This window comes from Amphibalanus amphitrite, unplaced genomic scaffold (assembly GCF_019059575.1).
Source record: "Amphibalanus amphitrite isolate SeventyFive unplaced genomic scaffold, NRLGWU_Aamphi_draft 000090F_arrow, whole genome shotgun sequence".
Taxonomy (NCBI): domain Eukaryota; kingdom Metazoa; phylum Arthropoda; class Thecostraca; order Balanomorpha; family Balanidae; genus Amphibalanus; species Amphibalanus amphitrite.
Genome location: NW_024881586.1, coordinates 627,779 through 642,668, shown reverse-complemented (window position 1 = coordinate 642,668; position 14,890 = coordinate 627,779). Strand labels below are relative to the sequence as shown.

The following is a 14,890-nucleotide window of genomic DNA, read 5'->3' as shown; positions in this document are numbered from 1 at the left end:
AACGTTGCGTCTGACGCCCCGACAGCGACCTGACATCCGCACGATTCGATACCCTTCCCTGTCGGCCCGCTTTATCGGGACTAGGTACAATCCTCGGCTGCATATGAACAAGAGCAAAGTGTGTGTGGTTCTAAGTTCGACCGATGTGCAATGAGTTGCAGGCTGTGGACCGATCAACTTTAGATGGCGACGCCCGACAGTTATAGGTGCTGTATGGTGCTCGATGGTGAGTATGGTGAGCGTAGTCCTTAGTTGGTGAGTATCTTCAAGGCCATGAAAATGAGCGTGGGGCCTAGTGAATCGTTTTGCAAACGAATAAATATGTAGAGTTCCGCTACCAAATGTTATCCGCGAGCCGGAGTCAGCCCAACGCAAGATTCCGCCCAGGATCCCTATAAAACAGCCTCATCGAAGGCTCTTGCTATCCCACCTAACACTACATCAAATATGAAATGTGCCAGCGAATGGCATAAAAGCCACAGTATTAGGCATTCTAATTTATTATAGCACGCACACCTGCACTGATATGAGTGGAAGCCAAGTAAGCCGAAGTTGAGACGCAAAAAAATACCCAGTAAACAATCTAAAAAAGGCGAAATGCGGGTTTGATGAGCCAATACATTGTGCCAACGCTCTAACATGTTGCATATTTTTTTAACATTCATTTACCTTTATTCTTCTGCTGGTTTTCTTAAAAATGACACCTTGACACCTCAAAACTCACAAAAAGCCCACAGGAAAGGCTCACCAGCGATATAACAAAGTGCACTGCGCAAAGTAGTGCGCACAGTCATCACTCATAGTAAGTGCATGCCACATCGTAAAAGGGCGGCTTACTCTTCGCTTGCGAGTTGATGTACTTAACAAAGTGGACCGTCTCGTCGTCCCGGTACACTAACGAGAGGGCGTTCGGTACGGGGCTGACCGACAGCAGCTCAGTATCCTCGCCGCGCGCCAGGTAGGACGTGAAACCGCCCAGGTGGTCCGACCAATCCTCCACGCCCAGGAACAGGCGCGCGTCCAGCGCCTCCTCGCGCTGCGACGCGTCGTGGTCGTGCACGAGCGTGTAGCAGCCGGGTCTCCAGCGGCGCACCTCGGTCCGGCACACTGCCGTGCTGCCGTCTTTGTCGTCGTCGGCGCTGTCGGCGGAGGAGGCCGGCCCCTCCTCCGGTGTCGGCTCAGCGGCCAGTCGGTGCAGCGTCAGACCGGTCAGCTGGCTGAGCACCAGGAACAGCGCCTCGGACTCCAGCAGCGCCAGACACTGCGCCGCCTCGGCGGGCAGCTGGTCCAGCCGACACCGCTCGACGCGCCGCCGGTTGGCCGGCCCGACCGCCTCCCACTGGGGCAGCTCGCGCAGCGCGGCAGTCACGGCCGCGTACTTGTCCGGCAGCAGGAAGTCCTCCAGCTGGATTTGCGAGTCGGCCTCGAACTGGCGCCGGATGTCCAGCTGTGTCTCCTCAGCCAGGTAGATGGGGTTGATCCAGGCGTACACAGTCTCCTCCTCCACGGACTTCGGCGGCCGGGGTGGCGGCCGGGCCTCGACGTGTGGAGGCGGACGGGCCACCGGTGGGCCGTGAAACCAGCCGTTTACCGAGAGCCGACACTTGTCGTCAGACAGTACTTCGGAGACCTGGTGAAACGACTCCGGCGTCACCTCGAACAGGACCAGCGTGTTGTCGGCCGGGACCAGGGAGCGCACTACAGCGCGAGGCTGGCCGCTCTCGTCCCTATCGAACAGATCCAGCAGACCTCCATCGCCCTGCTCCCAGGGCGGCACCAGGTACAGCACGAAGGCGATCCGGCGGCCCTCGAGCTCGTCGTCGTGACAGAGCAGGCCGTCCGTGAACTGGTACCGGGAGCAGGTGCTCGCGACGGTATCCGTCAGCGCGATACCGGTGAGCTCGCGGAGCCAGGCGAGCAGGGGGCCGGTCAGCAGCCGGCGCAGGCCCGCCACGGCCGGAAACGACGCGTTCTTCAGATCATCCGACTGCTCGAACTTGTACAGGTCGTTGTTCTTCTCGATGAACTCCAGGTCGAGCAGTTGATCTCGGAGATCCCGTAGGAGTCCCGCTGGATCTTGGACGAAGTTCCGCAGCTGGCAGCAGCGGAATGGCTCATTGTAGCCAACTGCTGAGCTGTCTGTCAGATCGGCGGCTTCGCCCTTCCAGAACTTCGAGAACAGCTGCTTGAAAGCATCAGACACGTAGTCTTCGTTCATTGAAAAATCAACTTGACATTTCTTCAAGTCTCCTTTTGACTTTTTAGAGACACTTTTGCCTTTTCCTGAACCTTTCCTCTTATCTGACTTACTATTCATCTTCAAGAATGACCGAGTTCCCTAAGTTGCGGGAGGCTTAGGTCAAGTCAAAATACTTGTTGAATATCAACACTGGACACAAAGATAGGAAAGCAGAACTTTGAACGGTAATCTTCCAGCAAGGTACCTCATTTGGTGTTGGGAAAGTCACCAATGGACTTGAGGAAGAACTGCAAAATCGAATGATTGCGATATGACCTCCTTTGACCAACTTAGCGACCTGAGTGGCTCACCTCGATCTGAAGTCAACACTTTAACCTGCGACGGGCCGGTGCTCGGCGCCAATCGCACCGGGCCGAAGGTGTTTGAAAACCCCCTCTAACTCGGCTTTGCGCCACGCAGCAACTACCTAATGAGCCACGGAAAGGCGCATTCAATAGCTCTTTCAACCCTCGCCAGATCTAACCCAATTGGTTATTGGCTTTCTACACAGTCCCAACTCCCAGCCGAAGAGGGGGGAGGGAGAGGGGGGCGGGTGGGACCCCCCTCACCGTTTCGCATGCAATTGAACTAGAGCCTCGTAGAAAAAAGGGCGTGTACACCGTTGCGAGACGCCTGACGCAGCGACTGGTGCCAAATTTTAAAATCTCACCCAATGCAAGCCGCGACCCCTGTGATCAGGTCAAGAGCCTCAAAGTACGGGTTCGGTTTTTGGTAAAAAAAAAACTTCGCAAAAAAAGTCGCAGAGCCGCGATTCAGGCACAATCACGTTTTACATGCTGATGTGCGTCGTACGATTTTTTGTTTGGGTGATGTCAACTTAACCCGCGCCCTGCTCGGGGGGGGGGTGTTTGAACCCTTGTGGTTTTTCGCGAATATCTCAAAAACGGCGGCGCGGAGCGCCGCCGTTTTTGGTACAACTTATCATACATCAGTTCTACACATGTGAAAATTTCAGACCAAGGTCATTCAAGGTCAGGTCACCAGGTCACTTGAAGTGACCTCACCTCATAAAAAGTTTCAATGTCTGCCATAGCTACACCGAGTGACCGATCGCTTTGAAACTTTCAGTGATTGCCAAGAGCAATAGCATGTACAAAATGTGTATCTCAGAATTTTGATATCGATGACCTAAGGTCAGGTCAATTTTGCGACCTCCCCATTATAAGTCAATGGGAGAAAATTGAAATGCGCCTCTTTTGAACAAATGACATTGTAAACACTCCCAAACACTGAATTACAAGTGGTTTAGACACACTGAACTTGAAAATGATGTCCGTGACCCCTGTTTATGCCCCTGAGGTCATCTTAGGTCACGAATGGTATCTAACAGTTTTTCGCAAATAACTTTTGATAGAGGCAGCTAGAGCGATGAAAACGCCTAAGATGTGTTCAGCTCGACGATACAGATCGACTGATATGCAGCATGACCCTTTCCGGTCAGGTCATGACCTTGACCTGAGGTCAAATTTTCAAGTTGACTTTTCAAGGTCAAGTTATAGTTCATTCGATGCGTCTTGACGAGAGGAACACGATGTCGGTAAAAGTAAGCTCGTACAAGGCTTTGGTCAAAAGTTATTGCAGAGAAACTGTTTCCGAAAAAATCGGCTATTTTTGCAGTTTTTGTCCCCTGCAGGCAAAACCGTTGACGTTAGGTCAAATCTGAGAGAATTACTCAGAAAGGGCGTTAATAGGGCTACCGAATGCACTTTTCCGCGGCGCTGTAGCTCTATTGGTTCCCGAGTTATGCGTTGGCTTCTTGGAAATTGTCGACATTCGACCTGGAAATCGGCAAAATTTTGCCTTCAATGACCTCTGGTGACCTGACCTTTGACCTGACCAAAAAATTGACCGAAGTGATTACGTCATTATTTTTGACGCTCTTTCGAACGCCGCCTTCCGCGTATCGCTACGTGGCCCAGGAGCCGAGTTAGAAGGGGGGGGGGTCAGACACCCCCACCCCAGCAGGGCGTGGAAATCCAGGACCCCCAGCCGGGCGCGGGTTAAGGTGCATGAAATTACGATTCCTTGTGCTTGAGGTCTTTAAGATCATTTCTGGCACCAAAGTAACAGTTTCCATATTTCCCCATTAACTTACAATGGCGAGGTCACGTGACCGACCGACCTGACCCGAAAAATCCGAGATACACAAGTTGTCAGATCTTAGAAGGATACTAGGTAATGTAAATTTCATTTATCTGTGAAAAGTCCTCTGGCACTGAAGACACTGCAAAGTCGCAATATTTTCGGACTGTGCAAAGATTCACTTAGCCATATGTCAGTGACCTGACATTGACAAGACCTTAGAATGCGGTTGGTGTCACAAGATCCGGCTTGAATCAACGATCAGGCATGCAAAATGTAAGCTCTCTATCGCCGATCGTGGCGCCCCTGTATTCGGAGCTATCACGGGAGAAACTATTTTCTAAGGCAGGGGGGGGGGGGCAACAGCCACCTCCCTCTCTCAGCCAGCAAGGGTTAAAGGGACCCTCCCACCTTCAAAAATGTTAATGAATTGGCATGAAAGTGATGTCGCTCGGTTCAGAAAGAGCGAAAACGAATATCTACCAAATTTCATCGAAAAATATTCACCGATTTTCAAGGTATTAGACTTTTACTATTGTTTACTTTTTGGGATCTCCGCTGTTCCTAGCGACTTTATTTGAAAGTGCGGCATTTGTTGCGCGCAAAGCAGCATATACCACCGCGTGCTACCAAACGTTTTAGTAAAAGATTTAAAAATCGTTATATCTCCGCTGACGTCACAAATTCTAAGGGGGCACACCAATGCATTAGCCCCTTAGAATCCGAAAACTGCAAGTTTGAAATTCCATATCTCCGAATTAAAGCATTTTTCGATGTTATGAGTGCCCAAACCGGTATTTTCAGGCCATGGCCACCAATTTGGCTATCTCAACTCAAAACTAATGTTAAGGTGGGATGGTCACTTTAACCCTCGCCGGACCTATTGGTTTTCTACATACGCGCCGGCCGAGGGGGGGGGGGGGGGGGTACGAACGACCCCCTCGCCGTTTCGCCCCTGGTGGAGCTAGCGCGTCACGAAAAAAAACGAGCGTGTGCGCCGTTACGAGACGCAGAGATTGGTACCCGATTTTAAGGTCCTAGGTCAACCGGTGGCCTCTGAGTTCAGGTCAAGGGCCCCAGGGTACGGTTCAGTTTTTGGCGAATAACTTCGCAAAAAAAACGGCCGCAGAGCAACGATTTTGGCAGCATCGTGTTCACCTCGCTCAGGCGCGTCGAATGATATACTTTTTGTTTGGGTCAGGTCAACTTAGGGTGTTGACCTCAGGTCACGGTCAGGTCAGCGCCCCCAGGTCACGAAGTTGGTCGAAAGAGGTCATGTCGCATATCATTCGATTCGGCAGGTCTTCCTGAGTCCATTGGTGGCTTTCCCGACTCGCTAGCTCAATTGGATCGGGAGTTATTGACGAAAAGCTAATATGACCTTGATGACGTCATAAATGACGTCACGCAAGGTCAACATTGCAAAAGTGACGCATCTAACCTTGCAAGGAGTGCATCAAATCACGATTCTGTGTGCTTTAGATAGTTGGAGATCGTTCCCGGCGCCATAATAGCAGTTTTTGTTTTTCCCTATTGACTTATAATGGTGAGGTCACGAAAATGATCTGACCTCATATGAACTTTAGGAAAAATCCGAGATAAACAAGTTGTGAGACTCGTAATGGATACTAGATCCTGCAAGTTTCATTTCCCTGTGAAAGCTCCTCTGGCAGTGAGGGCGTTGCGAATTTGCGACATCTGAACACTGTGCAGATGTTCACTTATGACGTCATAGGTCAGTGACCTGACCTGACCCAAAAATGCGGTTGGTGTCAAAAGATCTGGCTTGAATCAAAGGTCAGGTATGCCAAGTTTCAGCTCTCTATCGCCAGCGTGTTCGGAGTTATCGCGAAAAAAACCCTATGGGGGGCGGCACCCGCCCCCCGCCCTCGGCCGGCGAGGGTTAACAATGCATACTCTAGAATAAGTTCTCAGATTTGACCTAGGATCAAATGTTGAGCCTTAAGTTCCTCCTTGCCAGTTCCTCATGTTGAAATGAGACAAATAAACTACAATTTGACCTAGAAAAGCATTTTTTTAAATCGCATAAGGTTAAGGTCATGACCTGACCAGAGAGGGCCATGTTGCGTATCAGTTGATCAAATTAGTTAATCCTTATTGTCTGCCTGAACACATCTAAGATGTTTTTGTTCAGCCCGTCTCCAGCAACTCAAGTTATTGCCAAAAAACTGCTGGTGACGTCTCATGACCTGAGATGACCTCAGGGACATAAGAAAGGGTCACAGGTGCCATTTTTCAGTTCAGCGTGTCATGCTCACTTATGAGTCTGTGCATGATTGTTTAGAATGACGCTCATCCAAAAAAGACACCATTCAATTTTCTCCCATTGAGTTATGATGGATTGGCATGAGTGGAGCACTGTTTTATCAACTGCTGAAAGTTTCAAGGCAATCATTCAGGCAGTAGGTACTCAGTGTAACTATGAAAAACATTCTAACTTTGTTTGAGGTGAGGTGAGGTCACTTGATGACTTGATCTTATCTGACCTGGTGACCTGCCCTTTAGGGACCTGTCCTGGTGTCTAAATTTTCAAAACATGTGCAGGAAACATGCTTCAGCAGGTGTGCCAAAAAAGACCACTCTGTGCTGCCTTTTCTGACATACCTACCTTAACCTGCAAAAACACAGGTGTCCGTCATCCGATTGGCGAGGTGAACACCCCGTGATGGGGATCAAGGGATCTTAGGGGGCCGATCAGGGGCAAATAGGTGGATAAGGAGCGGCTGGCAGATAGTGGGGGGCAGGTATGAGGTAGGGGTGGGTAGGGGCAGGTAGTGGGCGGGTAAAGGGGCAGATAGGGGGGCACTGGGCGGGTATCCCCTCGTCAGCGCGAGGTTGTGGCTCGAATCCAACCTGAGCCCCCGTTGCCACTTGCCCATAAGTGCGCAGCCGCAGGCTACTGGAAGATCATCCCTGAAGAGATCAAAGACACCTTAGTAACTCAAGATTTGTTCGACGAAAATTTGTCCCGAAATGTACCTTACTGGAAGATAAACATCCAACAAATATCTTACACCGGCGCGCCGCCCCCGCGGCCCGCAGCACACGGTATATACTGTATATAGCACGGACCAAGGCCCTACATGTGCTGACCGAGGCGTGAGTAGTGCGCAAGTAGTGTTTAGTGTATTTATAGTCACCGTGGTGTGTAGTTGGTGTGTAGTACTCGTAGTACCAACCAGGCACGTACCAACGAAGTACTCAAGCACGAGAAGCATGCGGACGGCGTGCTCCTCATTGCTTACTTTTTATAAGGTGACGTCATAGTTTTAACTGCCGGTAGCTGACAGCCAGAAATTATACAGTCATAGTTGGTCAGTGATTGCTTCTGTTATCATTGCATACAATATTTTATTGAACCTCTGACCATCTTGCATATATTTTCACTTTCAATTTGATTTCTTTGACGGCCGAATGTATGTAAGCACTAGCTTTCTTGTGACGTCAATCAAATCATATTGAAATTGCGTAATGCAAGCGACGCAGTTGAGACGATCATTTTGTTCTGTTATTTTCGTTTCTGAACGCTAGTGACAAAGACCTGGCCAGGATTGGTCAGAAAAATGGTTTTTGCTTCGCTACCGACCAAAAGCAGCAATTCCAGAATAGGAGTACCAACGGGCTTGATTGCATTGCGGTTCAACTGCGCGTTGACTGCGCGAGCGTGGGTATTGGGTAACTTGGGTCTGCTTGGGTCTTTGCTTGGGTCACTTGGGTAATCTCAATCATACCTTGATGTTTGATTGTGTCAGTGATGTCATTGTTTTTATATACCTTGATCTCAATCTTGATCAAGATCCCTGTGTAGATAGATCGTTAACTAGCCAGTCTGCAAAACATGGCAGGGAGGTCGACAAGATTTTCGGGGCAGACAAAATCCTGCCCCGAATCAGAATGCTGAGTCCAGGGGCAGCCCAATTCCTGCCCCTAATGATGCAAATAATGTAACGATATAATGATGGAGGAAGCAGTGAGAACTGAGAAGCTGAGAAAATCACTTCTGTGTCAATTTTTTAGCTTCAGCTTCTGCACCAGATTTTCCTGTTTCTGCCCCAATCTTCCTGAAACCTGCCCCTATTTCTGCCCCAACCTGTGGTGTCTGCCCCGACGAGATTTCGTCGAAGCCTGCCACGTTTTGCAGACTGGTTTACTAGGATGGTATGATTATTTTATTTAGTTGCTGGTATTTTTTTTATAAGCTTGGAGTCCCAGACTGCAAAGTATGGCAATTTCGACGAGGTGGACTAGACAATTGGGTATCGGTAACCCTGGCGTCACCGGTAGTGTTTTCGTGCAAGGCTAAGGTTTCCTGTATTAGGCCGCCGTGCCAAGCCGAAGCATGATGTGACGTCACTGGGTAAGAGATGATAACGTACCACGCTATCAGTATCGACCGACTCAGAACGACTCAAACTGACTCAGACTGACTCAACTGACTTAAATTGATTCCGATCGACTCAGACAGACTCAAAACGACTCAGGCAGACTCTAACCGACTCAGGCAGACTCAAGGTGACTCGACCGACTCAAACCGATTCGGATCGACTCAGACCGACTCAAACTAACTCAGACCGACTCAAACTAACTCAGACTGACTCAACCGACTCAAATTGATTCCGATCGACTCACATCGATTCCGATCGACTCAGACAGACTCAGAACGACTCAAACCGGTTCAGGCAGACTCAAACCGACTCAGGCAGACTCAGACCGATTAAGATCGATTCAGGCCGACTCAGATAGACTCAGAACGACTCAAACTGACTCAGACGACTCAACCGACTCAAATCGATTCCGGTCGACTCAGTAAGACTCAGAACTATTCAAACCGACTCGGGCAGACTCAAACTGACTCGACCAACTCAAACCGATTCAGGTCGACTCAGACAGACTCAGATAGACTCAGAACGACTCAAAATGACTCAGACCGACTCAACTAACTCAAATCGATTCCGATCGACTCAGAGACTCAGAACGACTCAAACCGACTCAGGCAGACTCTCACTGATTCGACCGACTCAAACCGATTCAGATCGACTCAGATATACTCAAATCGATTCCGATCGACTCAGAGAGACTCGGAACGACTCAGGCAGACTCAAACCGACTCAGGCACACTCAAACTGACTCGACCGACTCAAACCGATTCATATCGACTCAATCCGACTCAGCTAGACTCAGAACGACTCAACCTGACTCAGACCGAATCAACCGACTCAACTCGATTCCGATCGACTCAGACAGACTCAGAACGACTCAGACAGACTCAGTCAGACTCTAACAGACTCAACCGACTCAAACCGATTTAGACCGACTCAGACAGACCCAGCGGTGACCTGAATCATCAGACCTGAATCGGTTTGAGTCGGTCGAGTCAGTTTGAGTGTGCTGAGTCTACATGAGTCTGTCTGAGTCTGCCTGAGTCTGTCTGAGTCGATCGGAATCAATTTGAGTCGGTTGAGTCGTTCTGAGTCAGTTTGAGTCGTTCTGAGTCTATCTGAGTCGGTCTGAGTCGATCTGAATCGGTCTTCGAGTCTGCCTGCGTCAGTTTGAGTCTGCCTGAGTTGGTTTGAATCTGCCTGAGTCTCTCTGAGTCGTTCTGAGTCTGTCTGAGTCGATCGGAACGATTTTAGTCAGTTTGAGTCGTTCTGAGTTTATCTGAGTCGGTCTGAGTCGATCTGAATCGGTCTGAGTCTTCCTGAGTCTGTCTGAGTCGTTCTGAGTCTGTCTGAGTCGTTCTGAGTCTGTCTGAGTCGATCGGAATCGACTTGAGTCGGTTGAGTCGGTCTGACTTAGTTTGAGTCGGTCTGATTCGATCTGAATCAGTTTGAGTCGGTCGAGTCAGTTTGAGTCTGCCTGAGTCGTCCCGAGTCTGTCCAAGTCGATCGGAATCGATTCGGTTGTCGGTTGAGTCGGTCTGAGTCAATTTGAGTCGTCCTGAGTCGGACTGAGTCGATCTGAATCGGTTTGAGTCGGTCGAGTCAGTTTGAGTCTGCCTGAGTCGGTCTGAGTCTATCTGAGTCTCAGTCGATACTGATAGCGTGGTAAGTTACCTTCTCCTACCCAGTGACGTCACAGCATGCTTCGGCTTGGCACGGCGGCCTAATACAGGAAACCTTAACTTTGAACGAAAACGCTACCGGTGACGCCAGGGTTACCGATACCGACAATTGGACATTGCTACTTTGACATGGGTCTGGTCTGACTTTAACCCTCGCCCGCACATGTCATTTTCCCATCCTAGAACGCACATGGGGGGGGGGGGGGGTTGCCACCCCGCGCCATTTTGTTCCTGTTGAAGATAGAGCTTAGCGGTAAAGACCAAACCAAAAGGTTCTTGGGGAAGAGACGAATCCAATGATACCCAGTTTTACCTTCCAGGTCAGGTCAAACTAAAAAATGTTGCTGTTTTGGGTCACCGTTGGATATCAAGTGCGCTGCTTATCATATACCGATGACGATGCTGTTTTCTGGTGCCAAGCCAGCTAGAACCTCTTTGTCACACTACCCGACCAGATTTTTGCTGCTGAGGTCATTTCAGGTTAAGTTAGGTCAGGGTTAATTATATGTGTTTGTATGTCTGTTTGTGTCTGTCTGTGTGTATACTGATGTGTGCACCGATTGTTTTTGTGTCCACATTACATGAAATCATGATCTGAGAAGCTTTTACCAAAAATGCGGTCAAAAAACTTCACAAAAAGTAAATTCAGCTTGCCTAAAATGCAATTATCTTAGATGATCTAGGTTGACCTTGACCCTGACCTTGACACCCTGTACTGTACAGTCCAACATGTTCCATGATAGGTGGGAGGTAAGACTGGCAAAAAGGCCAAAATCAAGATGTCAAAAGCTCACAAGGCCCATGGCAAACGCAAGATGTTGAGAATTGGCCATTTGGGTCATGACATGACCTGAAAAAAACAAGGTCATATCTCCGAAACCGAAAATCACAGAAATTTGAAATTTTCAGTGGACATCAAGAAAGGATAGAAGAGCAGCTATACGAAAAATCAGCCTTCTAGCTCTAAAAATGTTGAGTGCAAAGCAGAAAGACTACCTGGGGGGGGGGGGGGGGGTGGCAACCCCCCTCCATGTGTGGGCGAGGGTTAACCTAGGTCTAATTCTGGTTGAGACTATCTGTAAGAATCTTGGTTGATAGGTACTTCTGACTCCCTCTCCTCTTGATAGGTAGGTGATAAAAAATAATATGATTGCTAGGTCAAGGTAGTAGGCAGGTAGTAGGTTAGGTACCCACTTGTAATATTCCTGCTTTGCAGGTACTTTTCACCAATGTTTCTCCATGGTGAATATTATGGGGCCATTCATTGTTTCCATGTATCTGTTTGTAGAAAATTCATTCTGTGAAAATTGTGTCTTGCAAAAAACTTACTTGTGAGCAGGACCCTGGATCAGTAAATTAATATAATATTTTTGGAAAGTGACACTTGAAAAAAAAAGATTGTGACAGATGATTCAAAGTACTACAGAAAGAAGAATTGCAAATGGGCATATTTTCTTGCTTAAAATAGCAATAATACTGAAATTATGATGAAGCAATGAAATTGGTTAACTATATTGTCAATCATATGGAGAAAGTACCATGCAATTTAATAATTTCTAGGTACCTATTCAATACAGTCTGAAACTATGTATTTGTTCTGCTCTTAAGATGTAAGTAAGGAGTAAGGACCTCTCCTGCTTAGGTATTTCAGTGTAAAAAGTTAAAAGTATTTGCTTGAAATGTTTGATTTCTTTTCAGATACTGATATATTCAGCTAGAGATGCCACAAGTTGACAAGGATGGCTTCATTCTTGTTCGACACAAGAATTCAAGTAGTGCTGCTGCTTCACTGGCTGCAAAAGGCATTGCTCCACCTGTAGATCTGAAGCCAGAGTCTATTGATCTTGCAGCAATAATACAGTGAGCATAAATCACATGGACCACAGGCATTGAAGCATGCTGTTCAGTATTGTGCAGCGTTTTATTGTGTGCATGTTATTGCATGAATAAAAACCTGACAGGTCAGAGTCAGCCATTCTAATCACTCCATTTCTCTCCTTCGCCCTGCAGAAAGGTGGAGCGGCTGCAGGAGCGCCTGGCCTCGTCCCAGTACCTAGCCAGTTTCCTCTCGGCTGTGGACGAGGGTCTGAGTCGGCAGCGGCGGCCGTCTGGAGGCGACGCTCCGCGCCCGCACATCGTCTGCTACGGGCTGGGCCACGCGGCGAGCAGCCCGGCGCCGCAGCGGCAGCTGGCACTGCTGCTCCAGCTGCGCGAGCACCTCTCCGCGCCGTCAGTCGAGGTGTTCGACCCCGTCTTCTGGCCCGAGGAGAAGCAGCTGCTGCGCGAGCTGCGTCTGCACGTGCTGGAGACGGACGAGCAGTGCGCGCGGCGGCTGAGCGCGCCGGCCGTTCTCTACATGCCGCACTGTGAGAACGCCCACTACGACAACCTGCTGCGGGCCAACTGGCACCCGGACCTGCTTCCCCGCCTGCTGCTGGTCGGTAACAGCTTGGCGTCAATCGCGCTCCGGCTGCCTTCCAGCCAGCTGCGACTCGTGTCGTTCGTGGAGCGCGCCGCACCGCACGTCACGGAACGCTCCGAACGGATTGCCGAGGCCGATCTGCTTCCCGCCTTCAACGACACAGCCGTGCAGTGGTTCGAGGCGGGAGTGTTGCGCGCGCTGCCCGCGTACTTTTGGGACGAGGCGCCACAGGAGGCGTTCGTCCCGCCACAGGAGGGGGACTCGAGCGATGACGGCAGGGGAAAGCCGCGCAGGAGGCGACGGAAAAAGTCGCGTAACCACAGCTAGCATCGCCAGTGTTCTGCCGTCCAAAGGCAAAAACGCATATGTCGGGTCATGACCTGACCCGACATATGCGGTTTTGCCTTTGGACGGCAGTGTTGGTTCTACCGGAATTGAGGATGTGTGCGAGGCTAACGGCTCGTGCTCGCCCGCCGCCGGGGACCGTGGCTCGGTGGGGAGCGCTGCAGTACGCTGTCGACTGCCGTGGCTGGCCGTAGCCGTAGCCGTGGCCGCTGCCGCTGCCGCTGTAGCTGTGCCGTGGTGGCGCAGCCAGAACCCGTCTCCTTGCGGCAGCGGAGAGTTTCGCCTGCCGGGAATGTCAGCCTGTACACCGCTGCTCGGCTGTCCCGAGCTGGCCGAGGTCGAGATCCTAGAGCAGGTCGGCCAGGGCAGCACTAAGAGCGTGTACCGCGGCCTGTGGCGGGGTCACCAGGTGGCTCTGGCGGCACTGGCCGAACCCTCCCTGCGAGCAGACTTCCACCACGGCCTGCAGATGCTGCGCTCGCTCAGTCCCTCGGAGCACGTGGTACAGCTGGTCGGCTTCTGCGGGGATGTGATTGTGACTGAATTTCACCGGCGAGGTGACGCCAGCGCGGCCGCAGACCTGGTGAGGACAGCCGGCGGCGCGACGGCCGCCCGCCTAGCACTGCGCCTGTGTCGCAGCTACGCGGAAGCTCTGGCGTTCCTGCATAACTCGCCAGCGGGCCGACGTGTCATGTGTGACTCGAATGACCTCCAGAAGACGCTGCAGCAGTGGCTGCTGACCGCTGATGACTGGCTGGTGGTCGCTGATCTGGACGCACTGCCCGACGCTAGCGCCGGGCCCGTGCGCTGCGGACGGCGTCCCATCGAAGGAGAGTTTGCTGCCCCAGAACAGAGGTGGCGCGACGGGCGTGAGCCGCCCGGCTACGACGAGAAGACTGACGTTTGGAAGCTGGCTGCAGTGTGTGATCATTTTCTGTCGGCGGCGCCTGATGGCGAGTATTTGAAACTTGAACTTCACGGGATACACAAGAGATGTCGCTCTGTCCCTGCGCGGCTGCGTCCATCAGCCGCGGAAGTGGTGGAAGAGTATGATCGTGTTGTCCACGGATTTAGCGAGTCAGAATATGTGTCACCGTCTATGGTGTCACGGATACTATGATGGTGCCTGCTTTTTGACACATTGACGGATTTAGCGAGTCAGAATATGTGTCACCGACACTATGATGGTGCCTGCTTTTTGACACATTGTGATATCTAAATAATAATGTAAAAGGAACATTAATTTCATAGCTGTCAATGTGAAAGAGCTTTGATCATTCTTACTGTCTAAACCCTCATGAGTTCACATTACCAAAATCAGCTTCAAGAGCGGGTTCCGAGTGGACCTTGCTGTTTGTCTGTATGAACCTAAGGAGCGATGTTATTTTTTTTTGCATTTTTAGTTGTTTTCTCCGAAAATCCTAGTCGAAATTTTATGGCTCCGTTGGCCGTCATCCATCATTTGAGGGAGGCATTGTGATTTACTTCATTTCCATCACCTACATGTGTCGTAGTATTTCCGTTCGACTCCTAAAACCTACGCATGTTGGGTACCTATGCTTAACCCGCGCCCCAGTGGCGGTCTCAGCCAACTTCGCCCTAGTGGGGAGGGGGGGGGGGCATATGTTACCACCCACCTCTAACTCAAAAACTAAGAGGGCTAGAAAGACGCGGTAAAAAGCAGTCGATAGCTCTCAAT

The 14,890-nt window shown here is 50.4% G+C and overlaps 3 protein-coding genes across 10 annotated transcripts; 2 read left to right on the top strand and 1 right to left on the bottom strand.

The window, feature by feature from the left end:
* Positions 1-67: 67 nt before the first annotated feature.
* LOC122380060 (prolyl 3-hydroxylase OGFOD1-like) lies at positions 68-7,561 on the bottom strand. 4 transcript variants are annotated; one of them, XM_043362842.1, is made up of 2 exons: positions 7,504-7,561; positions 68-2,487 (listed from the first exon to the last, which is right to left on the bottom strand). In XM_043362842.1, exon 2 carries the CDS (start codon positions 2,315-2,317, stop codon positions 794-796), a length of 1,524 nt encoding a protein of 507 aa, XP_043218777.1. In that variant the 5' UTR covers positions 2,318-2,487; positions 7,504-7,561; the 3' UTR covers positions 68-793. The 4 variants fall into 4 exon arrangements, with proteins under 4 accessions (XP_043218777.1, XP_043218778.1, XP_043218779.1 ...); XM_043362843.1 differs by having other exon boundaries at positions 68-2,338; positions 7,504-7,549; XM_043362844.1 differs by lacking the exon at positions 7,504-7,561 and adding an exon at positions 7,447-7,464 and having other exon boundaries at positions 68-2,338.
* A 331-nt stretch (positions 7,562-7,892) lies between these two features.
* LOC122380059 (SRR1-like protein) lies at positions 7,893-14,428 on the top strand. 5 transcript variants are annotated; one of them, XR_006256272.1, is made up of 5 exons: positions 7,894-8,027; positions 12,123-12,284; positions 12,435-13,179; positions 13,261-14,278; positions 14,359-14,428. XR_006256272.1 is itself a non-coding variant. In XM_043362838.1 (4 exons), the coding sequence occupies exons 2-3, from the start codon at positions 12,145-12,147 to the stop codon at positions 13,171-13,173; spliced, it is 879 nt and encodes a 292-aa protein (XP_043218773.1). In that variant the 5' UTR covers positions 7,893-8,027; positions 12,123-12,144; the 3' UTR covers positions 13,174-13,179; positions 13,261-14,428. The 5 variants fall into 5 exon arrangements, 3 of the variants coding, with proteins under 3 accessions (XP_043218773.1, XP_043218774.1, XP_043218775.1); XR_006256273.1 differs by lacking the exon at positions 7,894-8,027 and adding an exon at positions 8,029-8,078; XM_043362838.1 differs by having other exon boundaries at positions 7,893-8,027; positions 13,261-14,428.
* Positions 13,484-14,311, top strand: LOC122380029 (protein O-mannose kinase-like). Its single transcript, XM_043362763.1, has one exon. It carries the CDS (start codon positions 13,484-13,486, stop codon positions 14,309-14,311), a length of 828 nt encoding a protein of 275 aa, XP_043218698.1.
* Positions 14,429-14,890: the final 462 nt, after the last annotated feature.